The 18344-nt window shown below is 39.6% G+C and overlaps 1 protein-coding gene across 3 annotated transcripts; it reads right to left on the bottom strand.

Moving 5' to 3' along the window:
• Positions 1-10965: 10965 nt before the first annotated feature.
• Positions 10966-17792, bottom strand: LOC135582828 (homeobox-leucine zipper protein HOX20-like). 3 transcript variants are annotated; one of them, XM_065156168.1, is made up of 9 exons: positions 17464-17792; positions 14935-15643; positions 14741-14846; positions 14503-14639; positions 14336-14427; positions 12124-12190; positions 11970-12036; positions 11514-11896; positions 10966-11442 (listed from the first exon to the last, which is right to left on the bottom strand). In XM_065156168.1, exons 6-9 carry the CDS (start codon positions 12166-12168, stop codon positions 11137-11139), a joined length of 801 nt encoding a protein of 266 aa, XP_065012240.1. In that variant the 5' UTR covers positions 12169-12190; positions 14336-14427; positions 14503-14639; positions 14741-14846; positions 14935-15643; positions 17464-17792; the 3' UTR covers positions 10966-11136. The 3 variants fall into 3 exon arrangements, with proteins under 3 accessions (XP_065012240.1, XP_009404034.2, XP_065012239.1); XM_009405759.3 differs by having other exon boundaries at positions 14741-15263; positions 15508-15643; XM_065156167.1 differs by having other exon boundaries at positions 14741-15643.
• Between the last annotated feature and the right edge of the window lie 552 nt (positions 17793-18344).

The raw sequence follows: 18344 nt of genomic DNA, 5'->3' as shown, positions 1-18344 counted from the left end.
TTCGGAGACCGTAAGATAACGACAACTTTGAGAGAGAGAGAGAGGGGGGGAGAGGAAGCAGTAATTTTGCGGTTGCTGTCTTGCTTGCAGTGGAATTCTAAGATTCTGTCAGCTAAATAACACGACAACTGAGAGGGGTCTCGCTTGGAACCAAAGCGTCGCCTTTGACGGTTGACCGGCCCACACCTACTTGCCGTGCTCATCCTTTTCTTTCTTTCATTTTATTTCTATTTTCCGGGCATCTTTACTATTTATTTTGATCTTTTAGTTTTAGGCGTCGGATCGTGATCTAAAGGCTGAGATAAATTCCTGTTATTTTGGCTGTAGTAAGACCAAGAGGCACTGTAGATCTGGTGAAAGAGATCGGTCACCGACACCGGATGGGAAGGGCCCACTCGTTTCCCTCCACGTGTTCCATGTATTATGGATCATCGAACGATGCCCGTTGCCCCTTCTTCTGAGTTACACGTATCACGCACCTGTCCTTGTGGTTGCGGGGAGTGGTGGAAAGAGGACCGCAAAAAGCGGGACCACCGCACGCAATAACAGAGCAGGTAGGGCAACCGGGTCGGCGGTGAAACGGATGAAAGCGTTTCGATCGAAAGAACCAATTAAAATTCTAGTTCGAGAGGAGCGGATCAAGTGAGTTTTCCGGTCGGATCCAATTCACACTCCGAATCCGCATGAAAAACAGGTTTCGAGCAGCATGAGATCATAATTATTTCTTTTTAATTTTTTACTAAAATATACAAAAAGAGTGAGGTCGAGCACTCGGAGGTCATCATCTTCTCCTCCTTAACTTGAGATGGGTACGACAATGCCAAATATAGCTCATCAGTTTGGTCGATTATGATAGATTTTTTTTTTTTTTTTCTGTTGGAGGGGGGGACGATAGATTGTCACCAGCAACACATGCACCCCTTGTCAGCAATTCTCATCGAGCAATGGAAATCGAAAAACCCAACCCCCTCCTCCGCCTAAGATGGGTCTCTCGGTGATCCCTTGACAATAAGTGTCTCCATAGCTCATCACATAATCGCCAAAAGCACCCACATGCCTCGCTTATGGTCCTCACAAAGCCATGGAGGTCGAGAGGCTTGACCACCCTCCTCCACTCGAGGTATGGAGTTCAAGTACCCGACCCTCCTCTTTTATTGCCAATGAGCAACAAAGGTCAGGAAAATATAGGTAAAAATCGACTCTCGCCTCCTAAGATGGGTCCCTCGGTGATGGGAGGGGCAGGTTAACGATGAGAGTTTTCGCAACCCACTATATCATCAGTAGTAATGCTTGCACCTCTTACTTGTAGTCCTCCTCGAGCTATGGAGATTGGGAAGCTTGACCACCCTAGTTTGCTCAAGATATGGAGGTTGAAAAACCTGATCCCCTCCTCCACGCAAGGTGGGTCCCCCGACGATGGGTAGAGAAGATTAACGATTGGAGTCTCTACAACTCGTTGCATTGTTGCTAACAACACTTGCTGTTGAGAAACCCAGGGGTGATATCATATGTGCAACGGAAGAACATAAAATAAAAATATAATATTTCCAAAAATATGTTCATCGTCGTGCGAAGATTGATGTAAAAAAACTCATGAAACTAAAAACCAAGTGTGAGATAATTACGTTACTTAGGGAAATTGTATATCTCTGAAATTCTACAGATCTGTGGGAGAGGATGAAGGAGGTCGTCAAACGTCCTCCTCTCTAGTGGTGATCCACAAGATAGGGGCTGTAAAGATGCTCATCGAATCGCTACCTAAATCTCCACACCTGCTACATGAGAAGGAGAAGAGAGGAGAATAGGAGGTGGCAACTAAGAAGTCTTCCTATGACCCTTTAGTGTTCTCCTATTTATAGAGACCTCTTATCAACTTAAGTCTAATGGATCCTACCATATTGGGTATTTGATCTCTATCCAATTACCCAAGCCTCTTATATTAGTGCGTCTCTACCCAATAATCTCTTATTAGCTCTTATTCGATCTCATTTATAAGATCCAATAATTTATGGGCTTAATAGATATCCAATAAGATAAGGCTCCTATGAATATCTCATATATGAATTTCTACTCGTCGTAACACCTACTATATGTGTATGACTCTCTAGGCCTAATATTGAGCTTGTCATGAGTCATAAATATCAGAACTCTTTCTAGCTCAGTGAATTATTATCTCCATAATAATTCATTCGACTCATCGATTGTGAACGTACTAGGCCACTATGCCATAGTACCAAACAATATAGGGGAATCAAATACTTTTGACCTATTTGTCCTTAATTATCATGTACTTATAGTCCCTCATCCATCTAATATCAAAGAGACTATATGGTCATAATACTATCAGGCTTATACGGTTTCTCTTCGAGTCTCGCTCTAATTGAATTCTCCTAGAGAACTCTTTCTTTCTCAATTTGAATGATCATAGCTAAGGATTTGTTTGAGCAAGAATACATGAGATATTTCTCTCATGATACCGAGAGTAGATAATCTTCTACTGATACTCAATAGCTCTCGTAAGGTTGGTTGTCACTCCCGATGATCGACTATACTAGATCTGAGACTTCCAAACCTATAAGTCTGCTATCAAAGAGCGGAGTACTGATACATGATATCATTGGTGTCTCAAGTCTAAGGGCCAAGTACATAATTAAGATGATGAAATTACTATCTAACAATGAGATATCATAAACCATCAAACTTTCCGTGAGCGAATCATTCAGCGAACTCATTCTCTAACAAGTATATACAATGTAGCCCTAGTGTTCCCACATGAATAACTATGAGACCAGTCGCCTCCATCATATGGATGGGTATACAACAAACACACTAGTTTGTCCAATTATCGCAATATCTCTCTCGAGTAACATATGACCATGATTATTTATGGTGTGTTTAAAGGTGAATCAATCTCATTATCGTGATCTCATCACGATCTGATTCTTATTATACAAATCTATTAACATCATAATATATTTATGCATCAAGCAATATAAAGTGAGAAAATATCATAATAATAATAAGAAAAAAAACTATGTGTCAAGTCACATGTGTCATCACTTATGTGATTGGTTTGTAGGGTACCTATGACTAGTATATACACCCCTTGCCTATGGTCCTCACTGCAAGTCATGCTGTCACCGAGTCGTAGAGGTCAGAAAATCAACCCCCATCATTATTGACCTCCACACTCGATGGAAAGTCGAGGTTCACGTCGGCATCTACTATCGACGAGAATCGACCCCTTATCGAGAAACAAAAGTTGTCAATTCAAGGTGCAGGTTGGGCACCCCAAACCCTGCTAGCATTTGCTTAATGCACGAAGTTGACGAACTAATTAAAGAGGCATAAGCTTAATGTGTCAAGTGAATAAGACGTTGTACTTTAAATCCCTCTTGTGAGAGCCCCCGAAGTACACATTATGATAGGAAGAACATCATCAGTCAATCATCATTCGACATGTGATCTTTATATTGTGTCTAAGTTGGAAGGAGAATATAAAGACCACCCTCTACTTGTCTACCTATGTGGACAAGGGTTGAATGCATGCAATTATAGGTTATCGCCCCTTGTCACTCGCGAGGATAAAAGGTCAAAGGGGGATTATTAGAGATAGTTATTGGCTATCTCCTCTTAGAATATTTCATAAAATATTTTATCTCTTCACGATCAAGTATAAAAGCTCATATTCAACACAATGAAAAGAGAGAATCACCTTTTGACCACTCAAGTCACCTACCTCAAGTTACTGACTTGGGCATCGGAGGGACTAGGTCAAGAATCCTCTCCCGACCTCGATATTTATGCAAGTGATACTTCAGGAGCTTAACGTTTTCACCTTAGAGGTATCTAAGACAACCCTACGCACACGGGTCTGGAACCACGTAAGGTTGACCAAGACTTCAATGACTTCTTTTAATAATACTTTTGGTGATAGAATGAGGATCCACTATCACAGGAATGCTCGTCCACTGACCCTCTCGATGAACACTCAAGCAAAGAGGTTTTACTGTAAACCTATAGTACTTTCACCAAAAGGAGGCAACAATCAATCTTTTCGTAAATTAGTGCATCCATCTCAACAAAAAATATTAATACAATATTGATGTTTATTAAATGACTCGAGTCTGTCATCCCATAGACGGCCTCGAGCCACTTAGTTATCCCTATCGAGGGGTTCTTAAACCTCACTCAGTAAATGCAAATGCTTGAATCCAAGGCTCAATCAATAGATTTGATGGAGGATTCCCTACGAATCCAATTATAATAGATGAATTGATGTTGGGAGAAGATACGATGAGAGATCTAATAGTAAAAAGGAGAACCATTAGTTGACCCACCTTGGGTTAATCGTCGTTCACATAGAAAATCGAAGAGGAACTAATTCCGATGAACTTTCATCCTTAATCCTTAGAGGCATTTGATAATAGTAAAGTCATTTTTTATTAGTTCTTTTGCTCAGCTTGCAAAGGAGTTTAAAGTTTACTTCCTTGGGAACGCATGCTCATGGTCTTTAATGGTAACACTTCTCAAACTTAGGAAGGGGGGGGAGTAAATGCTTGTAGAATTTATTAGTCGGTTCACGAATAAGTTCTGAGGCATAATAGATGCTCATTCATCACTCTTAATTCATACCTTCATGATGAGTCTCAAGCCCGCTCGTATTTTCTAGTCGTTGATAAAGACAACACTGATGACTAAACCAGAGATACCTTAAAGGGTCAATCAATATATCATCACCAAAGTAATGGTCTTGAGTAAGCATGAGGAGCCAAGCAAGAGGCCGAAACAGGAGCAGGAGCAGGAGCAGTCACAATCAGCCCTAACCTTGAGGTCATCATGGTGAAAGAGAAACCAATGACCCAAGTTATCTCACTCATAGTCCGAGTTGACCGTCCTAAAAATGACTAGAACTAAAGTTTTTCACAGATAAAAAATAAGTGACTCTTAAAAGATCCTCACCCAATTAAGACCCATTAGCAAAAAAGAAACAAGCCTAAATACTACTGGTACTAACGAATTATGGTCATGACACAAGGGATTATTGTGACTTAAAAAAATAGTTTGAGGAGCTCATATGTTGGGGACATTTCAAACGATTCGCTTGAAGGCGCTAAGAACCTTTACCTCGACCCATTGGTCGATATAGTGATAAATTGATGTTATTATTAGTGGACTTACCTTAGGAGGTACAGCACCTCGAATCGTATGGCTTATGTCAGGAAACTTAGATAGAGCATTATTACAAGTACAATGGAAGAATAGAAACACAAAATTATAAATTTCCCAAAAAAAAAAGGTTTCGTCGAAGATTTGTATGCAAAAATAAAATACAAAATTGAAAATCATGTGTGTCAAGATAGATTTGTTATCTAGGGAGATCATGTATCCTTGTGAAATCTCATATCTGTAGGGGTAGATAAAGGAGGTCAACTGTCATACTCTCTTGCGTTAATCCACATGACAAATGTGACGCTCCTCAAATCACTACATGATCTTCCTCTTCATGCGCATCACGTGATCAAGAAGAGGCTGGCCCTTTTTGCTATCCACACACCCCAAACTGAGGCTGTCGGCTGAGGAGGAGAGGGAGAGAGAAGAATAGATAATGGCCACCAAAAAAAGTCTAGCCTATGCCCTTTGGTTCCCTCTTATTTATAGAAGTCTCTATTAACTTAACCTTAATTGATCATACCATATTGGGAATTCAATCTTCATCCAACTATTCAAACCTCTTGGATTAGTAGATCACTACCCAATAATCTCTCATTGGCTCTTATCCACAAGATCAAATAATTCAGGAGCTTAGTGGATATCCAATAAGATAGTGGTTCCAACAGATATCTTATATCCAAACCTCTACTCGTCGCAACAACTTCCATATATGTGTGACCCTCTAGGCCTAATATCGAGCTAGCCGTGAGTCATACTTGTTAGAACTCTTTCTAACTTAGTGAATTATCATCTTTATAATAATTTACTCGACTCATCAACATACTAGGCTACTACGCCGTACTCCCTAAATGATACTAGGGAATCCAATCTATTTGACATGTCTGTCATCAGTTATCATGTATCTATATTCCCTTGTCTATCTAATATATTAGAGATTGTATATTGGGCATGATGCTATCAGGCTCATACGGAATCTACTCGAGTCTCGCTCTAATCGGATTCTCCTAGAAAACTCTTTTTCTCTCAATCTAAATAACCTTAGCCAGGGATTTACCTGAACAAGAACATATAAGATATACCTCTCATGACACCGAGAGCGAATAATTCTCTATTGATACTCAATTGCTCTCATAAGGTTGGCTAGCACTCCCAATAATTAGTTGTGCTAGATCTAGAACATTCAAACCTATAAGTTCGGTATCAACGAGCGGAGTACTCATGTAGTACAACCTTAGTATCTTAAGTCTAAGGACTAGATATATAATTGGATAATGAAATTATTATCTAACGGTAAGGTATCATCAACCATGTAGTATTCCATGAGCGGATTAATCAGTAAACTCATTCTCCAATGAGCCCCTGCATTATATATTTAGTGTTTCCACACGAGTAACTATAAGACCAACCACATTCATCATATGAACGGGTATACAGTACACTAGTCTGTATGGTTATCTAGATGTCATTCTCAAGTAACCTATGAACGGTTTTATTTAGGGTCTGTATTTAAAGGCAAATCGGTCTCATTATCATAATCTCATCATTATCTGATTCTTATTGCACAGATCTACGAATATCATAATATATTCAAAATATAATCATAAAGTGAGAAAATATCAATAATAATAATGAGCAAAAAGATTGTACGTTGTGTCACTCGTGTCATCACTTACGTGATTGGCTTACAGGGCACTTATGACCAACAGTTTAAGTCCAAGCTACCATTCAAAAGCGCTTGAGGATGGAAGATGACTCGGATATAAGCTTTAAAGAGATAAATATAGAGTACCTTAACCTAAATCATGACTCTACTAATATCTTCTATGATGCTTTTCAAAACTTAAGTTGTCAACTAATAATATTCCCCTTATGACTTATCCGCTGATAAAGTTCACTAGCAACTATATCTCGCCTCTCCGGACTATGAATATGCATGTCATATTCATATATATATTTAAGATGTGTGTTGTATGTTGAGGAAAGAAAGTTTCATTATGTAAAAAGATTGCACTAACTTAGTCGAGCCTCTACATCCAAAATGAGAACTCAACTTACTAAGATATAGACTGGTTTGACGGACAAGTTCGATGACACGATAAGAAAATGATAAAATTACTGAGTCAGGGTAGGCAAGCTCAACACATCAGAAGACAATGAACTAGGCATCAGGGCGAGGTGGTGAGATGGGATCATCGTTAAAAGGTACTTTAATAGCCATCAAAATATTTTGAATTTTGGGGTACTCGATGAATGGATCTTCCTCAATCTCCGTCTTAGAACACATTATCTTTAAATGAGCTAAGGTAACATAGTACTTGTACTACTATGAAGCTACACCCTAACATTTCCGAGCTCTTCATAAACTTGATGAAGATCTTATAGTTGATGATTGCCTCCTCTCGATACATCGGTATCATTCTTCTCTCAGCATTCAACACCTCTTTTAGACCTTGAATTTGTTTATTAACTTTAATAACTTGCTCAATGAGCTTAGAGTTATATGTCATCATAGAACTCAACTCTTGGGTAAGTTGCAACACTCATCCTCAATGTTTCTATTGTTGCTCTAAATTACTTCCAACTATTCAGCGTGATTAGCGGAGCATCGCTCAGCCTCCTTTAATTGGCTCGCCAACATGTCTCCTGAAGCTTCTACCTCAACAATAAGCATTGGGTCTCTCATCTCCTTCCTCAATCTCTCCACCTCCTCACGGTGATTGTTGATCATAAGAGATTGCTATTGAAGACAAAGCCAGGATCCCATACATAATAAAAAAGATCTATAATGTAATGGTGATGCTACAAGTAAAAAACAAAGAGGTTAGTAATAAGATAGTAAAAGGGCTAGTCATGACTTAACTTACCAGTACTTTATTATGGTAGCCCACGTCAATCAAAACCTTCAAGACGAAACAATAAATTTGCTTCACTATACAAGAGCACAAGAAACCTCAGCAATATTGCTCTGCGACTTCAATGTTATCCTATATTTTATGCCCTTCTTACATACCCTCCCATCTTAGGTGCAATAGTACATTTGGAATCAAGTTTGGTAGGTTGACTATCTTCAATTTTGTGAAGCGTAGGGATTTGCCCTTGCACGGGTCAAATACTGACCTTTACCTCTCTCTTCTTCTTGAGGAAGACCTTGAGCTTTGGTGGCTCTCTAAAATTGCCAATGCTTAGGAGGCAAGAGGCACTTTATTTTGTTTCTCTTTGGGAATCTGCTCTATGTCAAGTTCCTTATCCTACTGAGAACCAGACACCTTATTCATGACTTTCTTCTTTCTTGGTTGGTCAGTGGTGAAAACACGATCGAACCGAGTCAAGGCCGATGCCCTAGGTGATGAGTTACTTTTTCATACCTCTAATGATTTTCAAATTATACCTCGAGGAGTTGAGTTGAGACCCATATCAATTACTTAGCCATTGTTCGTCTTTCGAATAGCCTCAAAAGTAAAGAGTATATCTCTTAACTAAAGCACTTGATCTAACTCCTTGTCTAACAAGAAGGGAAATGTGTTATCTATGCAATATGCATACTAGGAAAGACTAAACCCTCAATCTCAACCTATACATATAAGGAAGAATCACTTATTCTAAATCTTATTGTTAGAAGGGGCACCACTAAACCTGAAACCCTCCTGAGTAGCCAAGTCGTAGTCACTTTTTACCTTGCACGGTCAAAAATAAACAACAAAGAGTTTGCAAGTTGATGTGAAACTGACATGATAGCATTCTCCGAAGAATGCTATCAAGTAGCGTCATGAGTTGGGCACCAACTATAAGGGTGTAAGATACAATCATTAGAGGTAAGACACAATCATTGGGTGAAAAGAAAAATAAAGTCATGCTTTTATAGCATTAGAATACAAACAAATAAATCTAAATATTTAGTCATATGGATGGTGACCGAGCCAAGGGATCTGTAGTTCAAACTCGACCTGGATAGAATACTTAAATCGTAAATGGTCCTAGAGTTGCATACTCATCACTGAGTCTCTATCATATATGATTTTCATGGACTCTAAGTTCTAAAGAATCTTCGAGTTCATAAGAACTGACTCTCTCGATAAGGGGGAGGTCGGAACTTCTTTTGCCCCTAGGCTAACTGGAAGGCTAAGATGCTGCAAAGCAGACACACCTAGAGGATGAGACACCCAAGATCCAACTTACCTTTAAGAAGAAGACTAAGGACTAACTTGCCTTGTAGGGGATAATCAAGACTAAGAAGAGAATGCTCCTGAGTGAGGTCACGAAGGCTCAAATGAGACAATGAGCCTTACCCTAATATCTAAGAGAAATTTATAGAGAGGAGATCAATCTCGCTCTTCTCACATTGAAGATAAGTATTTCTTTTGGTTAAATCAAAAAGACAATAATAGATAAATGGATACTTTGAAAAATGTAAAAATGATTGAAGTATCAAGATAACCTCGGAGAGCACAAAAGTGATCAATGTACAAAGATCAAATTGAAAAGCATAAAAGAATCCTATCAAAATGGGACGTATAATATAAAATATATCTAAGGTGCCTGAGTTAGAAAAATTCGACCTAGAGAAAAAATCTATCACTACGAGAGATACAAGACAAAATGTGCTTGAGGCGCGTGAGTTAAAAAAATTCGATCCGCGTAAGAAAAAACCCACAATATATATATATATATATATATATATATATGTATATATATATATATATATATGTATATATATATATATATATGTATATATATATATATATGTATATATATATATATATATATGTATATATATATATATATGTATATATATATATATGTATATATATATATATATGTATATATATATATATATGTATATATATATATATGTATATATATATATATATGTATATATATATATATATATGTATATATATATATATATATATGTATATATATATATATATATATGTATATATATATATATATGTATATATATATATATATGTATATATATATATATATATGTATATATATATATATATGTATATATATACATATATGTATATATATATATACATATATATATATACATATATACATATATATATATATATACATATATACATATATATATATACATATATACATATATATATATACATATATACATATATATATATACATATATACATATATATATATATATATATATATATATATATATATATATATATAACATAATGTAATTGACTTAATCTAACTTTCGAGTTTGGGATCGATATTACCAGTGTTATTCTATTAAATCGGACATAAATCTGATCAAAAGATTAAAAAATATTACTTGTTTATTGGCATCATGATCCCCCGCTTATGTTCATCCATAATCAATCACAAAACGTGGAAGATCTGCAATTTCATTCTCTTTCCACCATCAAGATGTGGAAGATCTGCACGTAGCAACCCCACTCTTCCTCTCTGCTTTCTATCTACCATTGATGTGTACCGACACTTACGCATGTTTCAGATGTTCTAATTGCAATGTAGTACAGCACGTCAGGCTGCATCGCCACCGACTACATGTACTACATCAATCAGAGATGGATTACAGCACTCATCTTGCCTTTCCACCACCCGTTGCCACATGAGCAAGTGCTAATAAGATCTTCTTTACAAGTCATAGTTTCTTCTCGTGTGCTCAACTCACATAGTTCTTCTTACGCGCATCTGTCAAATGCAAATATATAAAGCTCAATAGTAGTTTCTCACCTGAGATATCAATAGCAATCACAAGACACAGAAGGTTACCATACTCAGCTCTCTACCAAGTTTGTCAAGAGTTCTCTACTTGCCTGGCCTTCTTTATTCGACATATATTAAACATTGGCTTACAGAAAAGAGACTTTGAGTCTCTTCTTTTCACTATCTTCTGACACTATCCTTTACGCACAGTTCCCACCAAGGACTCCATTTACAGTGGCCTCCTCTTCTTCTGTTAGCTCATTCCCATCCCTCGGTGCAGCACCAAGGGAGGGTGGGTGCCTGCTCCTCCGAGAACAGAGCACCACACAGCTCCTCTCCCCTTAAGAAACCATCTTCTTCCATGAAGATGGAGGAGCAATGGGACTTGGTTTCCAGAACACAGTGGTGCTGGTCCAGCAACGCTCCAGAATAGGGACTGGCTTCCTCGTTGAGCGCCGCACTTGAATCCGTGTCGGAGGTGCCATCCCGGAAGCCAAGAGCTCGGCCGTCCTCCTCGACCTTTGGTGTGGCGGGATCTGCTAGCTTGGCCTTCAGCGCTCTCATCTGGATCAGAGCCAACGATCATGGAGTGTCCCAAAGCGAAACCGGGAGTGTGCTCTGCGGTGGCGGCTTACCTCATCCATGAGCGCCTCCTTGTCGCCGCGGAGCGCGTCGACGTCGAGCTTGAGCGCGTCGTGACGGGCCTTGAGCGCGCCGTAGTCGCGCTCCAGCTGCTTGGTCTTCCACCGGGCGCGGCGGTTCTGGAACCAGACGGCGATTTGCCGGGGCCGGAGGCCCAGCTCGTGAGCCAGCCTCACCTTCCTCTCCGGGTCCAGCTTGTTCATCACCTCGAAGTCCTTCTCCAGAGCCTTCACCTGGTCGACACTCAGCCGCCGCTTCTTCTGCCCGAGAGACGAGGAGCCATTGGAGCACAGCTCATCGTCCCACTCCATCTCCTCCGTTCCCTCGAGGAGGAGCGAGTGGCGTACTCTCTCCTCGGACTTGTCATTTCCTTCCACTGGAACAATCCAAATCACTATGAATCACCAACAGCAAATCAGAGGTGAAAGCCTAAATCTACTTCTTAATACCTTTGAAGGAGTCTAAGCTGCTGATCCTCTTCATTGGCTTCTGATGCCTGCTCCCCTTGTTCATGAGCTGAAAGGGAGACAACAAGTGGAGTCATGTTGACACAATTGAAAATAAGATGGAAGACAAAAGGAGCTGTTTGATCTCCATCTTTACCTCATTATTGTCCTCACGTTTGACCTCCTTCTCTCCTGCGTCCATCACCAGATGCAAAGCTTTCTACCTGGATCTCTCCAAGCATGAACAGCAATTGGAAGAGAGAGAAAGAGAGAGCAGGAGGTCAAGCAGTCATTAAATGAGAGACAGTGTAGAGTTATGTAGGGTTGGGTTTGGCACACCCGGGTTAAGGGGAAGGAGAACAGCAAAAATGATGGCACCAACGTGGAAGAAGAACACACTCGTCAGATTGATTTTGATGATGTTTAATCTGAATTAAAGTCAGAACATGACACTTGGAGGAAGAAATCAATGTGGCTTTGGGGTGATAGGTCCAAAAGCCAAACATGTCATTTTCCTGTGGAGGAGACATCGGTGCCTAATTCAGCAAATATGAAGAATCAAACCCATGTCGCCATGTCTCTTCAAAAGTCATCAAAGAAATAAATTCACTCGATGCTCATCCTGCAGCTCAAGTAATTCTGCATCTGAAATCCATTTCAATAGATTTTGTGTCCTTCCTATGGCGTCTTTCTCTATTCACGAGTCAAAATTGAAAATAATGGCAGATTTTCTCTCTCTCTCTCTCTCTCTCTCTCTCAGACACAGAGGATTGAAGCTAACAGATAACCTGTCCCAGTCCTACTGAAGGTAAAATATCTTATCAATCCAAGAAGTGAGTTAAGAGGTCTCATAATTCCCTGGTCAAGCCTAGTAATCTGTGTACTCCAATAGCAACCAAACAGACAAACAAAAAGCTTCATGTTCTTTTGGAGATAAAGATAAATGATGGAGGTAAAATATACATGGCAAGCTTCTTTACTCTTCTTTCTTTTCCAGGTGGAATGAGGGTTTGTTTACAGTCTAATATCATAAGATTGTGTATGTCGACATCCTACATTAAGATTAGCTTGCATGTGTATCACAGAGGTGATAGTTTAAGCACCAATGCAACAAGATCATCGTCCATTAAGGCTTTGCATCACAAAGATTGTCAAAGGAAGTATGAAGGCCTCCTCGAAGAAAACATGATGACAGCAATGTTTGATCAACCTAGCCACCTTCTTCACGTCACATGAGCCCAACCACCACCTAAACCCAAAACTCCAAGAGAATATGACTCCTGACACAACCTACAACACTAAAAAGAGCTCATTTTTGTTCATCCAATCCACTCATATCATCACGTCACCCACAACCAATCCCACCAGCTCAGAGGGCAGAACCAGCCATGTCTAGCTTTTGTAGGTTTCATACTTTTTCTTTGGAGAGAGCATAGAGTCGGACATCAAATAGTGTTACTGATTAGAGCTATGTGACCTATTTTTCTTGTCTCTTGTGCTCAGTCTTTTCTCACTTCGGCCAATGATGATCGGCTCAGTGTGAGGTCTTTCAACATCTCAAGTATTCTCGTGGTAGATAATATTCTCGAGACCATATCCCCCATGATGAGATCGTGACATGCAGGAGATGAAACTACGTCTACATTTGCGGCTTAGCAACTTGTTCTTTGAACCAATCCCATATGATCGCACGAAAAGCAACATTTTTATCTCTCTACAGGGAACACAATCCCCTGTAGTCTAATCCTGTAGGTGTCAAATGGCCTTGGCAGAAAGGATGATCGTAGACATAGGATCAACCAAATGGAAAAGAATTCTATAAGCTACATGACGACTCTGCTTAAAATCTTTCAGCTTTTAGTTCTGAGATTTAGCTTGAGAAAAGCCTAAACAACAGAGTTGCAACCATGCGCAGCTCAGCTATTTTATGGCCAAAAAACTACAGCAAGCAACCACCTAAACTATGTAAGCTTAGTCTCATGATCTGTATATCAATAAATTTAAAGATGAACGAACTTGCACTGACTTCAACTTGGGGAAGGAATCCCAGGTTTGGAAAAGTTGAGAAAAAAAAGCAGAATAAGGACTGTCACAGATTCCCAACAGCCACTACCCTTGCCCTACTTTGTACTACATGCAGTGCACCAATCCACCCCTTTTTTTAGGGGCCTAAGAACGAAATGGTGGTGGTAGTGGGTGCAATCTTACAGGCTCCTAAAAAATCGTACATGCAGGAAAAGAAAAAGATTGGATTGGCAGGTGGAAAGAGAGGTATGTCTGCTGACCTACGGAGAGTTGTTTATATGTCTCGCTGTTTAAATGTAGTGCATCAAGAAAGAAAGAAAGGGAAAAGCTTGTGTACTGAATACCTGGGAAAAGCTTGGCCAATAAGAAGGTGATGATTGATTGAGATTCCGCGTGACTACCACCAAATAAATCAGTCACTGCTGGCTGCAGAGACCTAGTAAAGTAGGAGATAGCTCAGATGTCAGTACATCATAGGAATGCACATGCACTAGGACAGGTTTGGCGGCACCTGAGCAGGAGAAGTAGCTGTGTTGCCTTAACAGTTGGACTGAGTAATATATATCCATTTCTGAGTTTCTTGCAAGCAAAAAGCCACCTTAATGGATGCTTCGGTTTCAGCTGATTCAAATGCAATGGAATGATTGCCTGAAAACAGAGAAACATCCTTAGTTCTTTCCGTTTCTGTTGAACATTTCAGAGAAAGGAAGAAAAGAAAACATATTGCTAAAGGGTATTTTGAGGCCTACCATTGTATTTTGAGGCCTTGTGAGTTGTATTGTCATCCAGCAAAGGAAACAGAGTGAAATAAGCCCTTGGAAAGCAAAAGGGCATGTTCTTGATTCTAACTTTTTTCTTGGATCAAAAAATCAGATGATCATGACATTGTTCATTAAGAAAATATACAAAATAATAATAACAACAGGGAATATTTAAGTCTCACAATGAAGAGAGTACAACCAGCAGAATGAAAGAATCAAGGGGTGTTGCTGAAACAAGATTATTCCTGACCTGACAGAACAATCCATTCCTCTTAGAATCCACAAAACCCTATGCGCTACTTTCTTAAGGAACAATACTCCAGTCTTTGTAGTTTCCACAAAAGAGTTTGTTTCTTTTGTTTTGCTCCAACCAAATGCACCAGTAGGTAGGTAATCTGTGATAATCCCAAGCCCATTAAGAAGCCCTCATTGATCTATTTTTCCATCCAGTCCGATCAAAGACCTTCGGTGTTACTGGGATGATTTGAATAAGTAGGACCATGATTTCATCCTGTTCGAATACTCAGCAACAATGCAACCAAGAAACAAGTGATAAGCGGTTTCCATCATTCAAATATCATCATGGAAACGACAATTATTAAAACTATTCCAGTTCAGGTTCTGATCAGTTGGGAGCTTTGTCCAGGATGAGTTGCCAAGCCAAAAAATGTTCATCTTTCAGGCATATGGACTTTCCAAATCCATAGTGGTGAGCAGATTATACAAAGATATGACAAATAAGAAACTGCCTTTACCTAACTAAGCCATTCGTATCCTTTGAAAATCTTCCTCCAGAATATTCAGTAACCTTGAGTATTATTTCCACTTCTCAGTAAAAGTTACCGACGCCCAGTTCCACCTGTTGAGTATCCTCAAGATCTTACAGCTCATCTGCAGTTGAAGTTCCAATATCATTGGCTAAGCTAAATAGAACAGAAATAACCCCCACGAGAATACCTTTGTTGCCACAATGATATTTCTAACATCTATATAATTGGTTGAATGCACATTGGATTCATTACTATGAAAATATAGTGGCATCAACAGAAGATGAAAATTGTAACCGTGGTTCATAATTTGAAAATCACCAAAAGTGGGTTAAGGGGGAAAATTGGCATTGAACATGGTGGCATCAAACATGCTATCATACTTTCAAGGTAAAATAAAAATTAGAGTGGGATATTTTATTTAAAATATCAAAATGCATAAGATGCACATGTCTAAGCGCAAGGTATGCGTGTGCTGGCGTTGCACCGAAAATTGGACAATTAGGGTGGGATTGGGCATGAAATTAATCTAAACTAATATGTGTTATTGAAAAAAAAAGGAAGGATTAACATAAAATACATAACAAAACAGATAGATATAGACTAGATCTTGTTAGAACAAGCTGTGTTGCAGAACCTTCCTAAACTAGTCGAATCCATATGTATTTATAAGTCAAATCAATGCAGCTTAACTTTCTAATACCTGCTTAATACAATGATCTTTGTGCTCATGAACATATAATCTATTAGTATCAGTGTTTTTTTTATCTTTGCATGCCTCCTGTATAAGTTTACTGGAGCATAGTAGTACACATTACATGAAAAATCAACAAGAACAAATATTGGTTCAAAGCAACTTAAAATGGTCAAGATGAGGATTCTTTTTCCTTTTTGCAAAGTACATAATGTAACAGCAGATTTTATAGAACAAACCAATCGTGTTCTTATCCTGATTAGCATCATCACAGATTTTCATTAACCAAAAGCTTAATTTTACTGGACTTTAATTCCAAGAACCCTGTGCTAGTATTCATGCAAAGCTTATTGTGGAAAACAATAAACGGGTATCGGTCAGCAGTCGCAGTCACTGAGTATTTGCCATTTCTCTGATCTACAGCAGAACAATTCTCAATCTATGTGAGATTGTGTGGTACACTGCACTTCTACCTCATCATTCTCTTCTCCTTACCAAAGGGAGATCAAGGAGGAGTAATCTATTGATTTTCATGAGGAGAAAGAGCAATCAGGGCCCTATATTTATACACCACTATACTGCTTCATCATGAGGCCTCATTGAATTAGAAACACTAATTCCATCCATCTAACTTGGTGTATAGTTTCCTTGTATTATCCAACCGAGACTTGACCATTTCACTCGAGACTTCAATAAAACCAGATAAATCCTATTGGTCATATTTTAGGCCTAAAATACCAGAAAAGAGAAAACTTCAAGTGCCACCACCACGCTCTAACCATCTTCTAAGAGATTCATCGTGATTAAACAAGACAGGATTAAAAAAGATTACGTAATGTCAACTCGTGGTCGGTCGCAATCACATGATGTGATCCGAACCATCTTCGACGACTGTCAAGGCAACAACTAGTAGCCTAAATGGAAAATACTCTCATGTATGGTAAACAGAACGACTACTACTTGTCCATGAAAACTACTGGAGACGAGGTCGATCAAGGATTTCCTGAAGTTCGTCAGCAAGTTCGAGACTGCAAGTTAAATCTCCCCCCCAAGGCAATTTGACAAACACATTACAGTCAACCAACGACGACATGGACTTTCTCTATTCAACTTACGATCGCATCGCAGTTCCCACCCAGACAATTTGACGAACACTCGACTGTATCAACCGACGACATCACGGACTTCGACGATCAAGACCGTAATTGCATTGCCACCCAACGCGTCAATCTGGAATCGGAATGTCGTACCTGATACGGCCCTGCCGATGTAAGCAACTGGAATCGCCAGCAGCCCGTGACAAAGAGCTGGATTTGGGGGCTTGCAAGTCAACATGTACAAGACATGGCCATCATTCCTTCACCATTCGACGAGGCTTCCATGATGCCACTACCTTTATGGCGAAACTTTACCTGGAAACAGCGCGTGCCTCCTCGCCCTCCTCCCCAATGCATTTGCTCGGAGGCTTCGCTCCTGGGTGGAGACGGCACCCACTCCTTCCAGAGCCTACACAATTGATGCTCACCGCGTCACCAAAGACCCCATCGATCGCGTACTTTCCCCTAAGATAAACCCCTTCCTGGCCGTCTGATGCGTGATGAACGAGTGACGGTTCACGACAGCTGGTTACAACGTAAAAAATAATATTTGTTCCCTTCAAAATAAATAATAAACAAATATGATATAATAAAAAATGAATTCAATAATTTCATCCACCAGCAAAGAAATATCAAACGCCACCTGTCATGCCCAGTTGTCCCAATAAATTAAAATCGCAACATTATGCTCGACTATTCCGCTTTGCCCCGCACCTGCAATGATTGCGCCCACGTTGGTAGTCCAGTGAAGTTTCTGCCCTCTGATCACCATCTGACGTCTAGTGCTTCGATGGCCGCCGAGCTTTATTATTCCCGCACACGGCGAACTCGTTGATGTAATCGATCACCGTCCCTTCTTCAACGGACGGTTACCAACCGAATAACAATAGATGTAGCAGATGAAAGGAATCGAAGGATCTGAACCGTACCTAATTAGATCCAACGGCTGGCGTCGTGTTCTCGGGGTTTGATAGGCCTACCTCCCGCACCTCGCACTCTCGCTCTCTCCCTCTATATAACCCTTCGCGACCCCT

The sequence above is a fragment of the Musa acuminata genome, chromosome BXJ3-6 (genome assembly GCF_036884655.1).
Source record: "Musa acuminata AAA Group cultivar baxijiao chromosome BXJ3-6, Cavendish_Baxijiao_AAA, whole genome shotgun sequence".
NCBI lineage: Eukaryota > Viridiplantae > Streptophyta > Magnoliopsida > Zingiberales > Musaceae > Musa > Musa acuminata.
Note: the sequence above shows the minus strand (reverse complement) of the source record. Positions and strands in the feature narration are given on the sequence as shown.

Coding starts and splice junctions, on each gene's coding strand:
- LOC135582828 (XM_065156167.1), bottom strand. CDS start 12,168: ATGGACGCAGGAGAGAAGGAGGTCAAACGTGAGGACAATAATGAG. Junction 12,037..12,123: donor AACGTGAGGACAATAATGAG/GTAAAGATGGAG, acceptor TCTCCCTTTCAG/CTCATGAACAAGGGGAGCAG. Junction 11,443..11,513: donor AGGAGGCGCTCATGGATGAG/GTAAGCCGCCAC, acceptor GCTCTGATCCAG/ATGAGAGCGCTGAAGGCCAA.